Genomic DNA, 19,821 nt, shown 5'->3' with positions numbered 1-19,821 from the left:
CCCCCTTTCAATGCAGAGAGACCAGTGTGCCCCCTTTCAATGCAGAGAGACCAGCGTGCCCCCTTTCAATGCAGAGAGACCAGCGTGCCCCCTTTCAATGCACAGTGACCAGCGTGCCCCCTTTCAATGCACAGTGACCAGGGTGCCCCCTTTCAATGCAGTGACCAGCGTACATGCCCCCTTCAATGCAGTGACCAGCGTACATGCCCCCTTCAATGCAGAGACCAGCGTACATGCCCCCTTCAATGCAGTGACCAGCGTACATGCCCCCTTCAATGCAGAGATCAGTGTGCGTTCCCCCTTCAATGCAGTGACCAGCATACATTCCCCCAATGCAGAGACCAGCATACATGCCCCCTTCAATGCAGTGACCAGCATACATTCCCCCAATGCAGAGACCAGCGTGCGTGCCCCCTTCAATGCAGTGACCAACATACATTCCCCCAATGCAGAGATCAGCGTGCGTGCCCCCTTCAATGCAGTGACCAGCATAAGTTCCCCCAATGCAGAGATCAGCGTGCATGCCCCCTTCAATGCAGTGACCAGCATACATTCCCCCAATGCAGAGATCAGCGTGCGTGCCCCCTTCAATGCAGTGACCAGCATACATTCCCCCAATGCAGAGATCAGCGTGCATGCCCCCTTACTTACCTCGAGCAGCAGCGGCGACGGGCGGCTTCTCCCCAGTCCCCCGGCGGCGGCTTCTCCTCAGTCCTGGTGACCGGCGGCGCGTCTCCTTCAGTCCTCCCGCTCCCGCCTCCTCCTTGGGCAATGGCATGGGGTTTGCCTTGCGGCCAATCAGGAAGCGTCTATCGGACGCGCTTCCTGATTGGCTAGGAGGAGGATCGTGTGACAATAGCGAATTTTCATTCGCTATTATCACACAATGGGTGGGCTCTGGGCGCACTGCTCTGCGCCCCGGCTCCACCCTTTGCATCACCCTATTAGAGCCTCTGGCTCTAATCAGGTGATTTAAAAAAAAAAAAGAAAACATTAAGCTCCATGCGTCCGGCGCCCCTGCATACAGATTAGGGGGCCGGACGCATGGATGGGGGGGAGGCGCCCCTGCACCCTTAATACACCAGCCGCCACTGCTCCAACTGTTATGAAAGGAATATCCAGTGATCTTGCCATGAAAGTCCTTATTCAGGCACTTCTTGTTGTCATCAGGGCCTGGGACAAGGGGTGGGCAGGAGGGATGGCTGCCCTGGGCACTGAGGTATCATATGAGGGGGAGGGGGGTCACCTCAAGGAGATTTGGGGGAGAGGGAATTTGTGTTACTAAGGGGAGTTTGGGTAAGATAAAATTGGAGAGTGGAAGGGTGTAAGAATTGTTCCAGGAGAGCCTAAGTTCAGCACCAAACCTTGAATCGTGGACTTTGACTAGCCTGAGCGGTGTTATCTCTCTTCATCGCATATATATAAACCCAGCCTAAACCTCTTCCCACCAACGTAACGCATATGTGTGACGGCACAGAACATCTATACACTGCACATATTCAACTATTGGCGGCATAGGTTTCTGTGCCAAGAGTCCACGTACTGTGCACTCAAAGACAACTCTCGGTCTGTACTAATGATCAGGAACTAACAGCACCGGCTTCCAATCATGTGAACACTGTGGTGGCCAATCGCAATGGTCACATGATTAGGCAGGCTTTCCCTCCCCCAGGTGTAATAGCCCAGTTAAAGAGACACTGGGTTGTGGGAAGTGGTTAAAATTCACTTTCAATTTGAAGGAAACATCTTCCCTATCGTAGGGTTAAGATGTGTTTTTTTTCTTCAAGTGAAAAGGAAACTCTCTTTTTTGCAGTTTTACCCTTTGTTGAAACAGTTAAACACAATTTTGAAAGGTGTCTAGAGCAAAGCATTAGGTTCACCAAAAAAAACCAAGCATCTGTGCTTTCCAAATGTGGAGGACTACCAACCTTTGATCAGCAAGGAGTGAACACTAAAATATATTAAACATTTTAAATACAAGGGTGAGAGGCAGTTGCAGCTGGTGCTCCATGGGCCGGGGTGGGGGTGGCAGACGGACCACACTATATTCCCCCCCGACCACACCAGCTCCAGCCCGCACTGCCCCCCCCAAGTCCCCCCCAACTCCAGCCTGCACTGTCCCCCACCAGCTCCAGCCCGCACTGTTCCCCCCCCAGTCCCCAGTCCCCCACCAACTCCAGCGCGCACTGTCCCCCCCCCCAGTCCCCCACCAACTCCAGCCCGCACTGTCCCCCCCCCAGTCCCCAGTCCCCCAACTCCAGCCCGCACTGTCCCCCCGTTCCCCACCAGCTCCAGCCCGCACTGTCCCCCACAAGCTCCAGCCCGCACTGTCCCCCCGTTCCCCACCAGCTCCAGCCCGCACTGTCCCCCACCAGCTCCAGCCCGCACTGTCCCCCCCGGTCGCCGGCTCACTCACCCTGGGCAGGCAGCGGCAGCAGCTGCTTCCCCTTCAGTCTCCTCCCTCCTCCTCTGCTCCTTGGCCAACAGCACGGCTTTTCCTTTCGGCCAGGACCTGCTTCCTGATTGGCCGGGAAGAGAATCAGTGTGGCAATAGCGAATATTCATTCGCTATTGTCACACAACTGAGTGGGCTTGGGGCGCAGTGCTCTGCGCCCCAAGCCCACCCTTTTTGAAGCCTATTAGAGCCTCTGGCTCTAATCACGTGCAAAAAAAAAAAAAAAAACCCCATTGGAATCCATGCGTCCGGCGCCCCGCATGTAGATTAGGGGGCCGGACGCATGGATAGGGGGGCGGCGCCCCTGCGCCCCGAATGCACCAGCCGCCACTGGTGAGAGGCCCACAGATAAAAAAGCAGAACAGATTTTTTGAGGGGTCCTGCAGTACCAAAGGGGATATTAAACATGAAGACCAAGCTTAACCACTTGCCGACCAGCTGCCGTAGTTTTACTGGGGAAGGTCGGCTCTGTTACATGAAACAACTTACCTGTATGTCGCTTTGTGTAGCAGATAGTGGGGATCTGGTGGATGTGAAATCCGCTGGGCACCTAAGATCGCTCCCCATGGAGACAGAACGGCAGTCTGCCGATGTACACAAGGCAGACCTCTATTCTGCCAGTGATGAAAACAGGCATCCTGTGTTTCTCCTATTCAGGAACACAGGTTCCCGTGTTCATCCAGTGAGTAACCCCCCCACAGTTAGAAAGCCCCCCCATGCTCGAATTTAACCCTTTGATCGCCCCTGGGGTTAATCCCTTCCCTGCCAGTGTCATTGGTACAGCAACAGTGCATATTTTTAGCACTGATTACTATAATAATGTCACTGGTCCCCTCAAAAGTGTCAGTTAGGTCTCTGATTTGTTTGCCGCAATGTCGCAGTCCCACTAAAAACCGATGATCGCCGCCATTACTAGTAAAAAAAAAGAAAAATAATTAAAAATGACATATATCTTTCCCCTACTTTGTAGACGTGATATCTTTTGTGAAAACCAATCAACATACTTATTAGGATTTTTTTTTACCAAAAATATGTAGCAGAATACATATTGGCCTGAATTGATGAAAAAATTTGATTTTTTTATTTTTTTTATTGGGAATGTTTTTTTGCAGAAAATAAAAAATATTGTCTTTTTTTTTTTCAGAATTGTGAAAATGTTTTTGTTTATAGTCCAAAACCTAAAAACCACAGAGGTGATCAAATACCACCAAAAGAAAGCTCTATTTGTGGGGAAAAAAATTATATTAATTTTATTTTGGTACAGCGTCCCACGACCGCAAAATTGTCAGTTAAAGTAACGCAGTGCCTTATCGCAAAAAATGACCTGGTCATTAAGGGGGTAAAACCTCCCGGTCCTTAAGTGGTTAAAGATCCACAATTTTTTTATAGGGTACTAAAACATCACAGCTTTGCACCATCATCTTTCTGAAATGGAATAATTAATTATAACTTTTGGTTGTTCTATGTAAGTAAAAGCAGGTCAAGAATCAAGTATGCAGGTGCATCTCATAAAATTAGAATATCATGAAAAAGTTAATTTATTTCAGCAATTCAATTCAAAAAGTGAAACTCATATATTTTATATAGATACATTACACACAGAGTGATATATTTTAAGCATTTCTTTCTTTTAATTTTGATGATTATGGCTTACAGCTAGTGACAGCCCAACATTCAGTATCTCAAAAAAGTAGAATATTACATAAGATCAATAAGAAAAAGGATTTTTAATACAGAAATGTTGGCTTACTGAAAAGTATTTCCATGTACAGTATAGTATGCACTCAATACTTGGTCGGGGCTCCTTTTGCATGAATTACTGCATTAATGCGGCGTGGCATGGAGGTGATCAGCCTGTGGCACTGCTGGGGTGTTATGGAAGCCCAGGTTGCTTTGATAGCGGCCTTCAGCTCTTCTGTATTGTTGGGTCTGGTGTCCCTCATCTTCCTCTTGACCATATCCCACAGATTTTCTATGGGGTTTAGGTCAGGCGAGTTTGCTGGCCAATCAACAACAGTAATACCATAATCATTAAACCAGGTATTGGTACGTTTGGCAGTGTGGGCCGGTGCCAAGTCCTGCTGGAAAATGAATTCAGCATTTCCATAAAGCTGGTCAGCAGAGGGAAGCATGAAGAGCGCTAGAATTTCCTGGTAGAGGACTGCACTGACTTTGGACTTGATAAAACAGATCACAGACTGTGGAAAATTATGCATTTCATTTGGAAATCAAGGTACCTGGTTTAATGATCATGGGTATCACAGATTGATAGGGGATACCCAGACTGATATTATTTATTTATTTTTACTTTGTATCCCAAAGGTTGTTTTTTTACATTTTGAACATGGCCAGCAGCAGAGGACTAGAAGCTCCTCTTGCTGATGTTTTCCTGCAGACAGGCTGGGAGTGATCTGGGTCATGTGACAGCTGTATATTAATTAGGAAAAAGGTACTGCGTTTTTTTTAATAAAACAATTACAGTGCCATCATCCACATACAGAAATAGAAGGGACAATAAAAATGAATTGTGGTTCTAAAGGCTCAAGGCTTTTCTTTCTACTTTCATGCATTCTATGCATGAAGGCAAAAAAACCTTGTCTGTGCAGCGGCCCCCTTATTGGATCCAACGATGTGCATGAGTGCCTCGGCTTTCCGGGGACTCTGCCTTCTCATTGGCTGAGACAGCAGCAGGAGCCATTGGCTGAGACAGCAGCAGGAGCCATTGGCTCCTGCCGCTGTCAATCACAGCCACTGAGCAAATCAGTAGAGAGAGGGGGCAGGGCCGAGCCAAGCCACAGCTCTATGTGTAAGTGGACACGCAGAGCTGCAGCTCAAGAGCAAGTCTGCTCGGGTGCCCCCATTGCAAGCTGCTTGCTCAGGGGGCACTCCGCAGGAGGGAGGGGCCAGGAGCGCTGGCCAAGGACCTGAGAAGGGGAGGATTGGGGCTGACCTGTGCAGAACCATTTCACAGAGCAGGTAAGTATAACATGTTTGTTATTTAAAAGAAAGAGAGACTTTAATATCACTTTAAACAGTGTGTGTTTAGTATTACTTTAATTTTAAGAAAAGATTTTTGTTATAAAAAATACCAGGCAAACAATAGAATGGTAACAGGATGTCAGACATTTCGAGGAAATATTTAATGTTTTTGACATCATAGAAACTGAGATATTTAAATATATATGTGTGAAAGACGTGTTAGTTTAACAGCAACACATTGGCAGGTAGCCCAAGAAATAGAGATCATTTTCTTCTGATAATTTTATATGTGCCAGAGAACATTATTTCTGGATGTGAGTCAGTCAAATAGCTACATTAATGTCAGCACTTTCTTTAAATATAAAGATTATAAAAATGAAAACAAATCATATCTGCACTTGATAATCTGTCTTGGTATTACCCAAGAATACAGTTCAGAAAATATTCAACAAGCACCCTCAAGAAATTCTTGCAGCTCTCTAAGGTTAGGTGTACACTTGCTGTTGATGGGGCAGTAAAAGCATGAGTTTGAGCCTGCCACCATTGAATGCAACCAATTCAACTAAAGGAGGCCATGCAGCAGCTACCCTGAAAACGCGTGTGGGTTTTTATGCTTAAAAACAGGCGGTGAGGAGGTGACATAATGCCTCCACACCGCCTGTCAAACACGCTCTGAAAAGTGGTTCACCACAAATCAGAGCGCACCACTAGTATAAATGAGCTCCAACAATGACACAGGGAATGGACCTTCAATATATATATATATATATATATATACAGTGCCTTGCGAAAGTATTCGGCCCCCTTGAACTTTGCAACCTTTTGCCACATTTCAGGCTTCAAACATAAAGATATAAAACTGTAATTTTTTGTGAAGAATCAACCACACGTGGGACACAATCATGAAGTGGAACGAAATTTATGGGATATTTCAAACTTTGTTAACAAATAAAAAACTGAAAAATTGGGCATGCAAAATTATTCAGCCCCTTTACTTTCAGTGCAGCAAACTCTCTCCAGAAGTTCAGTGAGGATCTCTGAATGATCCAATGTTGACCTAAATGACTAATGATGATAAATAGAATCCACCTTTGTGTAATCAAGTCTCCGTTTATAAATGCACCTGCACTGTGATAGTCTCAGAGGTCCGTTTAAAGCGCAGAGAGCATCATGAAGAACAAGGAACACACCAGGCAGGTCCGAGATACTGTTGTGGAGAAGTTTAAAGCCGGATTTGGATACAAAAAGATTTCCCAAGCTTTAAACATCCCAAGGAGCACTGTGCATGCGATAATATTGAAATGGAAGGAGTATCAGACCACTGCAAATCTGCGAAGACCTGGCCGTCCCTCTAAACTTTCAGCTCATACAAGGAGAAGACTGATCAGAGATGCAGCCAAGAGGCCCATGATCACTCTGGATGAACTGCAGAGATCTACAGCTGAGGTGGGAGACTCTGTCCATAGGACAACAATCAGTCGTATACTGCACAAATCTGGCCTTTATGGAAGAGTGGCAAGAAGAAAGCCATTTCTTAAAGATATCCATAAAAAGTGTTGTTTAAAGTTTGCCACAAGCCACCTCGGAGACACACCAAACATGTGGAAGAAGGCGCTCTGGTCAGATGAAACCAAAATCGAACTTTTTGGCAACAATGCAAAACGTTATGTTTGGCGTAAAAGCAACACGGCTCATCACCCTGAACACACCATCCCCACTGTCAAACATGGGTGGCATCATGGTTTGGGCCTGCTTTCCTTCAGCAGGGACAGGGAAGATGGTTAAAATTGATGGGAAGATGGATGGAGCCAAATACAGGACCATTCTGGAAGAAAACCTGATGGAGTCTGCAAAAGACCTGAGACTGGGATGGAGATTTGTCTTCCAACAAGACAATGATCCAAAACATAAAGAAAAATCTACAATGGAATGGTTCACAAATAAACATATCCAGGTGTTAGAATGGCCAAGTCAAAGTCCAGACCTGAATCCAATCGAGAATCTGTGGAAAGAACTGAAAACTGCTGTTCACAAACGCTCTCCATTCAACCTCACTGAGCTCGAGCTGTTTTGCAAGGAGGAATGGGCAAACATTTCAGTCTCTCAATGTGCAAAACTGATAGAGACATACCCCAAGCGACTTACAGCTGTAATCGCAGCAAAAGGTGGTGCTACAAAGTATTAACTTAAGAGGGCTGAATAATTTTGCACGCCCAATTTTTCAGTTTTTTATTTGTTAAAAAGTTTGAAATATCCAATAAATTTCGTTCCACTTCATGATTGTGTCCCACTTGTTGATTCTTCACAAAAAATATAAATTTTATATCTTTATGTTTGAAGCCTGAAATGTGGCAAAAGGTCGAAAAGTTCAAGGGGGCCGAATACTTTTGCAAAGCACTATATATAATAAATAAAATGGAAGAGAGCGCAGATATATTGGATGACATTTGCTACTTTCGCCCAAAAGCATTTGCAGCAAAAAGTTTGGCCCATTTTGAGCTGGACCTCAACCCAGCCAAATTGTCTTGTATAATTCTACCTACAAAATAGAAATTTACGGGCAAATTCAGGGAAAAGGAGGTTCGAAATCTCAGATTTCTACTGTGCTGCTGACAACACAAGAAAAGAGTGCTTATCTTCCCAATGGGACAGCAATGATAACTTGAAACAGGTAAGGGCAGCCATTGCATGAGAAGAGGATGCTCCTCAGGCTTCTGAGGTTCACAAGTATTATCCAGATTTGAAGAAATTGCTTCTCTCTTTCCCACTTATGGTGGAAATCAGAGGTTTAATTGAAGAACAGTGTCAGGAATTATGGAAGAAGTCAAATCTTCAGAAAAGATTCTCTTAATGTTATCCCTTGATGGCTGAAGATTCAGCTTTTTTTAATTCTTCACCCACAGTAGATGCTTCCTTGCAGCGGCTTCAGAGTCACACCACATCACTGCCTATGGAGAACTCCATGTAATTTAGAGATCTAATAGATAGAAAGGTTGACCAGGATTTAAAAGCAATCTATTCCTTCAAGGGATTGCCATATAGTCCAGCAGTGGCTCTCATATCAGAATCAGAACCTGGAGTAATAATGTTAAGGCAATGGTTCTATCAGGTTCTGCTGTCTTACAGCCCATTCAGACTGGCGCGATCCGACTTCGAGGGGCGACCTGTGAAGTCGCGGTGCTCCCAGGTAGCCCCAAAGTAGTACAGGACCCTTTTTCTAAGTCGGAGGGACTTGTGTCGCTCCTATTAGAATGGGTCCTGTGCTAATCAATGGCGAGCCACCGAGCGCGACTTGTCAGGCTGACAAGTCGCCTGACAGTCGCGCTAGTCTGAATGGGGTCTTAGGCATTCTAGAACATTTACATGTCAGGTTTTGAAAAACCAAAGAAATTCCCAACTCAACTCAACTCAACTGCCCTGTTTAACAGTTTGCTTTAAAAACAGGGGCTTTGTTTGCACATATTTGCAAATACATGCGTGAGCTGCAAAGCAACTTCATGGCACCCCAATATTATCTGCAGTCTTAAGTTCCTAACTCTATACATTTTTGAGAGCCTTCACAGTGGAAGTACATATATAATAATAGATAGATAGAGGGCAGGTGAGCCAGGAGGGAGCCCATCCCTCCTTTTAGAGTTAGCGCTGCAGATAATACTTGCAAATGTGTGCAAACTGTTTTAACGCAAACTGTTAGTTGAGCTGGGAATTTTCTTTGGTTTTGTTTGACATGCGCCGCCTTTCCATGTGCTCCTTGCTGCGAAGGCCAGTTATAGGTGTGGGCAGTGGCCATTTATTTGTACTGCTGGAATGCTGCTGAGGAAACGCACTTGACACCTTTGCTGCCATTGTGCTCTATGGTGCCTGTCCAGTTTGCCAAGGAGGGGTGGGCTCCCTCTAGGCTCGCCTGCCCTCTATCTATCCATTATTATATATGTACTTTCACAGTGGAGGCTCTCAAAAATGTATAGAGTTAGGAGTGCAGATAATACTGGGGTCCTGTGAAGTAGCTCTGCAGCTTACGCATGTATTTGTAAATGTGTGCAAATTAAACCCCTGTTTTTAATGCAAACTGTTAAGACAGGACAATTTGTTTTTTTGCAGACTGGTTGGTGAGTTGAGCTGGGACTTTTCTTTGTTGTTGTTTGACATGTGTCACCCTTCCATTGGCTCCTTGCTGCAAAGGCCAGGTATAGATGTGGGCAGTGGCCATTTGCTTGTAATGTCAGGTTTTTTAGCCTGAAGCAGCAAATGACCCAGTGCACCTTTTCTTATAGGCCCTATGGTTACTACAAAGTGGGCACTATGGTTCAGGCATTGGACACCAAATACTTAGGCTCTATTCCTTTTAATGGAAAGAACCAGTTGGCAAGACACTTCTATACAGAGAGTCAAAGCATTGATACCTCAAGAAAAGCAGTGCAACCAGCAGTTCTTTCATTCACACAACTACAGGACTCAGTATAGGGGGGCCAGAATTTATTAAGCCCAGTAAGGAGTATCTTAGGTAGCAATGGAAAGGAAATCAGTCATCCCTCATGTGCGGTTCTAATAAGAAGTCAGTGCGGGCTGAAGGTAGCTCAAATGTCTGTTTATTGTCTAGTTCACCCAAAATACCGAAGTAGGGGGGCAGGTTGGCCCATGTTCACAGGATCTAGAGCAGAAAAATTACAGAAAAAATATTGTACTATGCTATGAGGTTCAGAAAAAAATGATCACGAAGATTTAGCATGATATATATGGCACCACATCCCAATATGTAATTTAAGACACAAAGAAAACAAGATGAGCAATGGATTTTTTAGGTACCCAAAACCCCAGGGACTAAACTCAAAACAACGCTTTTAAACATAATAACATTTTATTACATATAAAGGTTAAAATTCAATCTGATAAAAACAAGCATCAAAGTGTAAATCATGAATACCCCCTAGATAACATCCACTGTTACCCTCTGCTAACAGAGCAGTCCTCCTGTTATAGCTATAAACCAGTATCCATATGTACAAGATCATAAACAAGCTATAAAAAAATTCACAAAAAATTATCTTTATTCATGGGAGGTTTTGCGTCTCTATAATATGCAAGGAAAAATCCAGAGGTCCCAACGTGTTTCGCAGTCTGTTGCTTCCTCAGGAGACCCCGGGATACTGGGGGATATGTGCTTATTATACTATGACTGGGATGCGATGGACTAAGACTGGGATGTCATTAAAGTTCATGCACATGTAAAGGCAGGCATCCCAACACTTTTGAAAATATAGTGTATATACAGCCTCCAGGTAAGATGGCTCCCAAGAGGTCAGCTCCACCCACATGCCCGCCTTCTTCTGGCACAGGCAGGAAGTAGGTGGGTATGCCACTGGGCACATACGGTCCCAGTGTCACCGTTTCATCAGTCAGCAGTGGACAAGGTTTTTATTTCCCACTCTTCTCACTAAAATCAATTGGAATTGAATCAAATTGAAAGTCAGACCGGCTCTGGACTTGAAGTGACTGAAATATTCAGAAAAACTGACAAAAACTTCTAATAGTGAAGGGGAAAGACTGGATGAATTAATAGATCTATCAGAAGCTTACTTTCATTTGCCAGTGTCAGCGCCTCACCAGAGATTCCTGAGGTTTGAGTTAGGTGTGAATCATAATCATTTCACGCATCTCCCTTTCAGTTAGCAACATCATCATTTCAATTTTCAGAAATTATTCTAGCAGTGATTGCCTTACTTCAGCTTTTTCAGATAAGTGTGTTCCACCATTAGGACAATATCTTGATTCTTTCAGAGTCTCCAGTCAAGCTTTAGCAGGATACGGTGTCCACACTGGCCAGTTTTGGTTGGCATGTCAGCCAGGGGCATTGCTGGACCCTGACACCCAGGACACATGCCCTGGTCTTCTGAGTGCCTTGGATCTCCTTTGAGATATGGAGATGGTACATTCTATTCATTATACAGTTTTGCTAAATTGTATATTTTATCTAGTTTATATTGTATCTATATTGTATATGTACATGTTTAACCAATTAATTTTAGATCAGTTAAAATATTAGTCTGGATTTGAACCAAAGTAGTCTTTATAGTATCCTACCAGCCCCTGGTCTATTAGGATCCTAGTGTAGAATCCTCTAGTGTGTGCTACTAGTGGTGAGAGTAGGAAAAACATAGCTGGCTCTGGGTTAGACCTGAGTCATTAAATCTGGGTCAGCGTTACTAGAGGCCAGGGCTGGATCACTCATTCTGGCAGCTCTCTGGTGGCTCCCTCTGTTTCTGGGACATTGGAGAATGTTCCAGAACTAGTGGGTGGAGGTTAGGAAGGGCTGCCATGAATATTTATGGGCCTGGCAGGGGACTGGGAAACCCTCAAATAGACATGGGCCATACCATCAGGGGAGTCCGGTGAAAGTTGGAGAAGCAGTGCTGAGGGAGACTGTCAGTGGCCCTTGAGGAACCTTACTGGGGGGGGGTGTTTACCTCAGGCTGGAGAGGCAGCAGAGACAGCAAGGAGAGAAGGTGGATAGAACAGCACAGTGCAGGGACAAGACAAGTTGGGAAACTGTCAGCTGTAACAGTTTTCTTTTGAAAACCGCGGTGAGCCAAGTCTTCATTCACCTTGCCCTGGGGTATCTCCATGTGTGTGTGTCGGTCAGGAGGACTCGGGGAAGCAAGCAGCCAGGTGGGCAGTTATTTTCAGCAGCGGTAGAACTGGACTCAGTGTCTACAGAAAAGCAGAAGGACATGCTGTTCATTCCACATGTGCTACTTTATCCAAAGAAAGGGACAGGAAGTTATTAGCCTGTAATGGGCTGTTGCTGAATTAACGATAATGATTAATAGGTGCTGGACATAGAGGAACCAAGTGTGTGCAGGAGGAAGGAAGAAGAGGATCTTTGTAAATAGGGGGAAAGTTGTCCCTTCTTCTGTGTTTTGGACATTGTAAAGTTGGGCATCCCATAATTATGGGCATCCCATAATTCCCTACCCTATCATCCCCTAACAACAAAAACAAGCCAAGGACTCTTTTCTGTGTTTTAGTGCAGTGGTCCTCAACCCTGGCCTACAGGGCCCACTAACAGGCCAGATTTTAGGTATTACCTTGGGGAGATGCAGACTAGAGTACTGCAATCACTGAGCAGCAAATGATATCACCTGGAATGTATTTCAGTTATCTTGCAAATCTGGCCTGTTTGTGGGCCCTGTAGGCCAGGGTTGAGGACCACTGTTTTAGTGAATTAAGGCAATGCTATGTGACTGGGTGTGCAGCAGTGAATAATCCTAACTTCAGCTACTCCAGCGGGGTAGTGCTACACTAGAAATGCCCCTGCCGTCAACAAAGTGAGAACCAGCCTGTTCAACCTCAATTGATGGAGTATGGTTTGCTATCTAGATTAGAAGAGTTTCTCTTCCACATAGGAAAATCAAGGACCTGATCCTGAGTACCGACCGGTTTAAAACGGAGCCTCGAGTGACTGTAGAGGAGTGTCTTTGCCTACTGGGTAAGAGGTTTTCCTCTATCCTTGGGCTTGGTTGCACCCCAGGCTTCTATCAATTTGTTTTCTTCAACAGTTGAACAAAAGCTTGATGAATCAACCCATCTTTCTCCCATCTAGAGCTTGACAGAATCTCCATTGGTGAACATCAAAAATAAATCTGTCAACAGGCAAATCTCTTCATCCTGGAACATAAATCACGATCACAACAGATGCCAGTCTCAGAGGTTGGGGAGCACATCACTTGTGCCTTAAAGCGGTTGTATCCTCAAAAAACAAAAAAAACAAACCCTGCAGGACAAAGAAATATTGAGCTAGTATGCATCGCATACTAGCTAATTATGAAACACTTACCTTAGAACGAAGCCCCGATATGGTCGCCCGGACACCACTGAGGCAGCTGACATCTTCCCTTGGTGTTCTGGGTTCGGCGGCTCCAGCGCTGCGAGTGGCCGGAGCCGCGATGACGTCACTCCTGCGCATGCGCGCGGGAGTACACTTTCCGGCAAGGACCTTCAGAGCGCATGCCCCGCTGGTGTCAGCGGCTGCATGCAGGGCGAATATCTCCTTTACCATGCAGGTTTAGAAGATATTAATTTTACCTACAGGTAAGTGCTTTCGCAGTCAGAGAGCACTTCTGTATATTGTTTCAAAACCAAGTGGTGTAGCGTGCATCACTGCAATATTTGTCCAGAGTGACGGCACTGTTTCGTTAGAACAGGGAGTCGGTGCTTCCAAAGTTTCCAGCATGGGGGAGAAGACAATAATCCTCTAGACCTGGTTTATCTTACCTATAAAAAATATATAAATTGATGCTGGCAGAGAACCTCTTTCTGCTCAAAAGTGACAGAGGTTGGGATATACGGCTACGTCAAGGGTCATCTCTACCTGGTTGGTGAAAACAATTAAAAAAGCTTATGTTTTTCCAAGGCTTTCACCTTCCAAATAACCTAAGAGAATGCATCTGCTTCCTGAGCAGCTCATGCCTGAGTCTCTAATACCTTTGTAGGTCACTGTTTGGTGGACGTTGTGGCCTTTTCATCTTATACCTATAGAGCATCTGGCCTATCTTCATGTCAGCATTCATTCCCACCCTTTCTGTAATGAGGTTCTTGTGATGGAATCCAGGTAGGAAAAAATGTGTCTATTTTATAGACTAGTTATGGGTTGTCCTATGGGGTCAGGAGAGGAGGAGCTGACCCATAGTCTACCAACTTGAAGATAGGCCAGGGAAGGAAAATTACGGTAAGCATTTGAAAACAATTTTCTGTTATTTGAAAATCAACTGTTTGGTAAGTTTTACAGAAAATGTGTATTTAGACCAGTCTTCCTCAAATTTTTAACACAGAGGGATCCTTCAAAAAACATTATAGTCTCAGGGAACTCCTATAGCTACAGCTCATTGCACATTTCTTGGACAGTATGTTGAAAATTAAGAATAAATAAATGAATAAGAAATGTGACAAACTTATATCTAAAACCCAGGGATACTTTACACGAGAAACTTATTTCCAGTAATTATAATGAAACGGAAATTAATTGCCAGAAAAGAAATGAAGACAGTGAAAATTGTAGTGTACCCTCATTTTGGTGTTTAGTGGAGAAAAGCTTTCTTATAAGACCTTTTATATTAGTGATCAGTGTTGGGCCCATTACATTAATGGTCACCATAGGACCCTTTACGCTGGTGATCAGCAGGAGAGGGGCCCTCTAAATTAGTAGCCATTGGAGAAGCCTAAATTAGTAGCCATTGGACACCTTACAATGACTGTCACTTAGAGATGGGACACCTTCTATTGGTGGTCATTGCGAGGAGGGCCCTTTTATACTGGTGGTAAGTGGGAAGAATGAGAGTCAAAAGTTTTTCATTATAAAAACATAAAATTAAAGTGCAGAAGTCCTTCGTTGGACAAACATAAATTTATTAATGACCAACTAGTGTATCAAAGTAGTCTTAAATGATAGTCCATAAAAAGTGCAATGCTGCTTTAAATATGTGGAAATGGAAGAAGTGGCCACTCACCAGATATAAATGCTGTCTCAACCAAAAGAACAGCTCACACGCTATATGCACTACAAGTGCAAATGTAATTCTTCAAATGGATCCACTTCTGATGATAAGCATTGTCGTCTCCTCCACATCATATCATATCCAAAAAAATATCATAGTGTAGTATATCATGAAGAGTCAATAGAATAGTAAGGAGAATCACCCGTGATAGTGACGAACAATATTACATCTGTGTATCACTCCACCTTCCCCTCATGCAAACTCACCAGAGGGAGTATGAAACCATGCAATGTAAAGTCCGCTATGCTCAACAAGGATGGGTGGATGGATCCAAACAATGCCTCCAATATCCTCTTAATCCAGGACTTCCAGTAAAGTGGTTTTAGGGACACTCAGCCGCTCACACACATCATGATACCAGTAAGAAAGAAAACAGGGTATCATAGTGTAGTAATACAGTATTCATTAGCTTATGATGCAGTAAAAAAAGCAGCCACATAAAAATGCTCATAAAAACAGTATAAATTGCCGCTTGTCGCTAACAATCGCGGGGGCATGATGTCACGTGAATGACTCTGCCCAATGCGTTTCCCGCCAATGCTGGTGTTTAGGGGCCTCTAGTGTCTCATTTAAGTGGCCCTTATATGTAGCCTATAGCCGGTGTTCTGTTGAAAACTCAAACTCGCCAAAATCTCCAACCACGTCACTTCTGGTGACTCTCCAGTAGCAATAATTGGAGATTTCAACAAGTTGGTGTTCTCACAAAACACCGGCAGCAAATACACTGCAATGAACGGTACCTGAAGACTTGGCTGTTCTAACAGAACAACGGGTAAGGAGGAAAAAAGTTTTGCCCCCTCAGAGGCAGGCATGTTGTTGGCTAGTAGCGGATGGACTAAGAAGGTCCACTCATTATATTGTGTACCGTAGTGTATACGCTGCCGGTGTTCTGTGAAAACACCAACTCGTGAAAATCCTCCAAGTATTGCTGTTTTGGAGTTTTCGGCAGAACACCGGAGTGATTAGAATTATCACTTCCTCTTTCTCCACCATGTTCTTGTAGACAGAACATCACTTCCAGTCCCAGCGCCATATTCCCATAGATCATGTAAATAACACGATTGTGCGCCATTTTGTTGTGGACCAGAAATAAAAGAAGGAGGAGAACGAGTGCCATATTCATAAAATTAAAATAATAAATGTATAAACAGCCAAAATGCATCGGATTAATAACATCATGAGGTAAGGGAGATGGATATCAAACACTAACAAAACAAACGGGGTTAAAAAAACACAGAGGAGGCGTTTACAGGTGAAACAAAAGCCCTCTTAGAGGCACTACAAGTGCCAGCAAGTCCCCTAAATAACTCAAAATATATAACAAAAAACATATGCAGTATCTCCCAAAAGTGAGTACACCCCTCACATTTTTGTAAATATTTTATTCTATCTTTTCATGTGACAACAATGAAGAAATGACACTTTGCTACAATGTAAAGTAGTGAGTGTACAGCTTGTATAACAGTGTACATTTACTGCCCCCTCAAAATAACTCAACACACAGCCATTAATGTCTAAACTGCTGGCAACAAAAGTGAGTACACCCCTAAGTGATATTGTCCAAATTGGGCCCAAAGTGTCAATATTTTGTGTGGCCACCATTATTTTCCTGCACTGCCCTAACCATCTTGGGCATGGAGTTCACCAGAGCTTCACAGGTTGCCCTTGGAGTCCTCTTCCACTCCTCCATGAGGACATCATAGAGCTGGTGGATGTTAGAGACCTTGCTCTCCTCCACCTTCCATTTGAAGATGCCCCACAGATGCTCAATAGGGTTTAGGTCTGGAGACATGCTTGGCCAGTCCATCACCTTTACCTTCAGCTTCTTTAGCAAGGTAGTGGTCGTCTTGGAGGTGTGTTTGGGGTCGTTATCAGGTTGGAATACTGCCCTGCGGCCCAGTCTCTGAAGGGAGGGGATCATGCTCTGCTTCAGTATGTCACAGTAGATGTTGGCGTTCATGGTTCCCTCAATGAACTGTAGCTCCCCAGTGCCGGCAGCACTCATGACACTCCCACCACTATGCTTGACTGTGGGGAAGACACACTTGTCTTTGTACTCCTCACCTGGTTGCCGCCACACACGCTTTACACCATCTGAACCAATTAGGTTTATCTTGGTCTCCTCAGACCACGGACATGATTCCAGTAATCCATGGCCTTAGTCTGCGTGTCTTCAGCAAACTGTTTGTGGGCTTTCTTGTGCATCATCTTTAGAAGAGGCTTCCTTCTGACGACAGCCATGTAGACCAATTTGATGCAGTGTGCGGCGTATGGTCTGAGCACTGACAGGCTGACCCCCCCCCCCCCCACCCCATCAACCTCTGCAGCAATGCTGGCGGCACTCATACGTCTATTTCCCAAAGACAATCTCTGGATATGACGCTGAGCATGTGCTCAACTTCTTTGGTTGACCATGGCGAGGCCTCTTCTGAGTGGAACCTGTCCTGTTAAACCACTGTATTGTTTTGGCCACCATGCTGCAGCTCAGTTTCAGGTTCTTGGCAATTTTCTGTATTTAAAATCTTTTTTTATTAGTCTTATGTAATATTAAAATTTTCTAAGATAATACAATTTGGGTTTTCACTAGCTTTAAGCCACAATTATCAAAATTAAAAGAAAGAAATGCTTGAAATATATCATTCTGTGTGTAACACATCTATATAAAATACATGAGTTTCACTTTTTGAATTGAATTACTGAAATAAATTAACTTTTTATTTGACATTCTAATTTTTTGAGATGCACCTGTATATATGAAAAACTCCATATAGTCTAGGCTCTACATATATATATATATATATATATATATGTATATTATTTTTTTTTCTTTAAACATTAAACAGTGTCCCCTAAAGGTACATCAACCCATGGGTATAATAAGATATATCAATATAAAAATAAAGTAAAAATAAAGATAAAATTCTAAGGAAATCTGTATACAAAAACAGATAATATAGATATTGCAGAGATAAAACAAATAAGAATAAATCAATAAAATTTGTGGAATCAACTGTTATCTAAAAGGCAATTCATTTCTTATTCTATATTATGACCGAATGTAAAATAGTTCTTCAGTTCATATAGTCAATACATTTCCCTCTTGGAGATTTCTCTTATTTTGTTACTACCTCTCCAATGGGGGTGAAGCGCGGAAATGGCTGTAAATTTAAGGCCACTAGGATATCGATTGTCGTGTTTGCGGAAATGTAATGAAAGTCTGTGTCTCTTAAAGCCTGTTCTAAATTTTATAGAAATGCTCCCTCAGGCGGTCTCCCAATCTTCTTAGCCCCCGTTCACATAGAGGCGACCTGTGAGGCGACCTGGTCGCCTCACAGGTCGCCTTCCATAGGGAAGCTGCGGACCCATTCTAATAGGAGCGACACAAGTCGCTCCGACTTAGAAAAAGGGTCCGGAGCTTCTTTGGGGCGACCAGGAGGCGACCGCCATAGACTTCAATGTTATGAAGTCCGTGGCGGCCGCTCCGAGGTCGCAGCGCGCTGCTCGCACCGCAACCTCGGAGGTCGCCACCCGAAGTCGGATCGCCCCTATGTGAACGGGGCCTTAATGTGCGGCCCACGTACTGTTTGTGACAAGAGAAACTAAGAAGATATACAACATATCTAGTTTCACAGGTAATAAATGATTTTATATCGTAACATTTCCCAGTGCTACTAGATGAAAAATGATACATTTTGCCTAACCTAGTGTGTCTTAGATTATAAATAACACATTTGTTGCAGGGGTAGGATCCATTTAATTCTTTTAAAAAAAAAAAAAAAAAAGGACAATTGTCTAGGTGGATCTATGATATTCGGGGGCCATCTTGTCTCTCAGATTGGGAGCACCTCTGAAAACAATCTTCGGTTTCTCTGGGAGTATTTTACCAAAACTGGGTCTGTTTTCAAAATGCCCCACCTTCTCTTAATAATATCTTTTATTCGGTAATATTGGGTGGAGTAGTTGGTAATAAACGGGCAAACCAATTTTTTTCTTTTCATTAGATGTTTTTTTTTGCCAATAAAATTCTACTCTCCAAATTCCCCACCTCAAATATTGTATTTTGTAAGATCTTTTCTTCATATCCTTTCTCAAGAAAACGATCTTTCCCAACTTTTGAAAGATCGTTTTCTTAAGAAAGAATATGAAGAAAAGATCCTACTTACTTGATTGCTTTTTAGATAACAGTTGATTCCACAAATGTTAGTGATTCATCTTTATTCGTTTTATCTCCGCAATATCTATCTGCTTTTGTATACAGATTTTCTTAAGGTTTTATTTTTTACATTTATATTGATATATCATCTTATTACTTGGTGAATAATGTATACCCATAGGTTGATGTGTAGAATGTACTTTAAGGGGACACTGTTTAATGTTTTAATTATTTATATATATATATATGTGTATATATGTATATAGCCTATATGGATTTTTTCATATATACAGTGGGTACGGAAAGTATTCAGACCCCCTTAAATTTTTCACTATTTGTTATATTGCAGCCATTTGCTAAAATCATTTGGGTTCATTCTTCTTTCTCATGAATGTACACATAGCACCCCATATTGACGGAAAAACACAGAATTGTTGACATTGTTGCAGATTTATTAAAAAAGAAAAACTGAAATATCACATGGTCCTAAGTATTCAGACCCTTTGCTGTGACACTCATATATTTAACTCAGGTGCTTTCCATTTCTTCTGATCATCCTTGAGATGGTTCTACACCTTCATTTGAGTCCAGCTGTGTTTGATTATACTGATTGGACTTGATTAGGAAAGCCACACACACCTGTCTATATAAGACCTTCCAGATCACAATGCATGTCAGAGCAA

General features: G+C 43.3%; 1 protein-coding gene across 1 annotated transcript in view; it reads right to left on the bottom strand.

Moving 5' to 3' along the window:
* EPOR (erythropoietin receptor) overlaps positions 1-16,057 on the bottom strand; it is a gene marked incomplete at its 5' end in the record, with an annotated part of 46,130 nt that extends 30,073 nt beyond the window's left edge. Inside the window, 1 exon segment of the mRNA XM_082253730.1 lies at positions 15,891-16,057. Coding sequence (XP_082109856.1) covers positions 15,891-16,057 — 167 coding nt within the window.
* Positions 16,058-19,821: the final 3,764 nt, after the last annotated feature.

This window comes from Pelophylax lessonae (assembly GCF_965119305.1).
Source record: "Pelophylax lessonae genome assembly, chromosome: 4".
NCBI lineage: Eukaryota > Metazoa > Chordata > Amphibia > Anura > Ranidae > Pelophylax > Pelophylax lessonae.
This window is presented reverse-complemented; position numbering and strand designations above follow the sequence as displayed.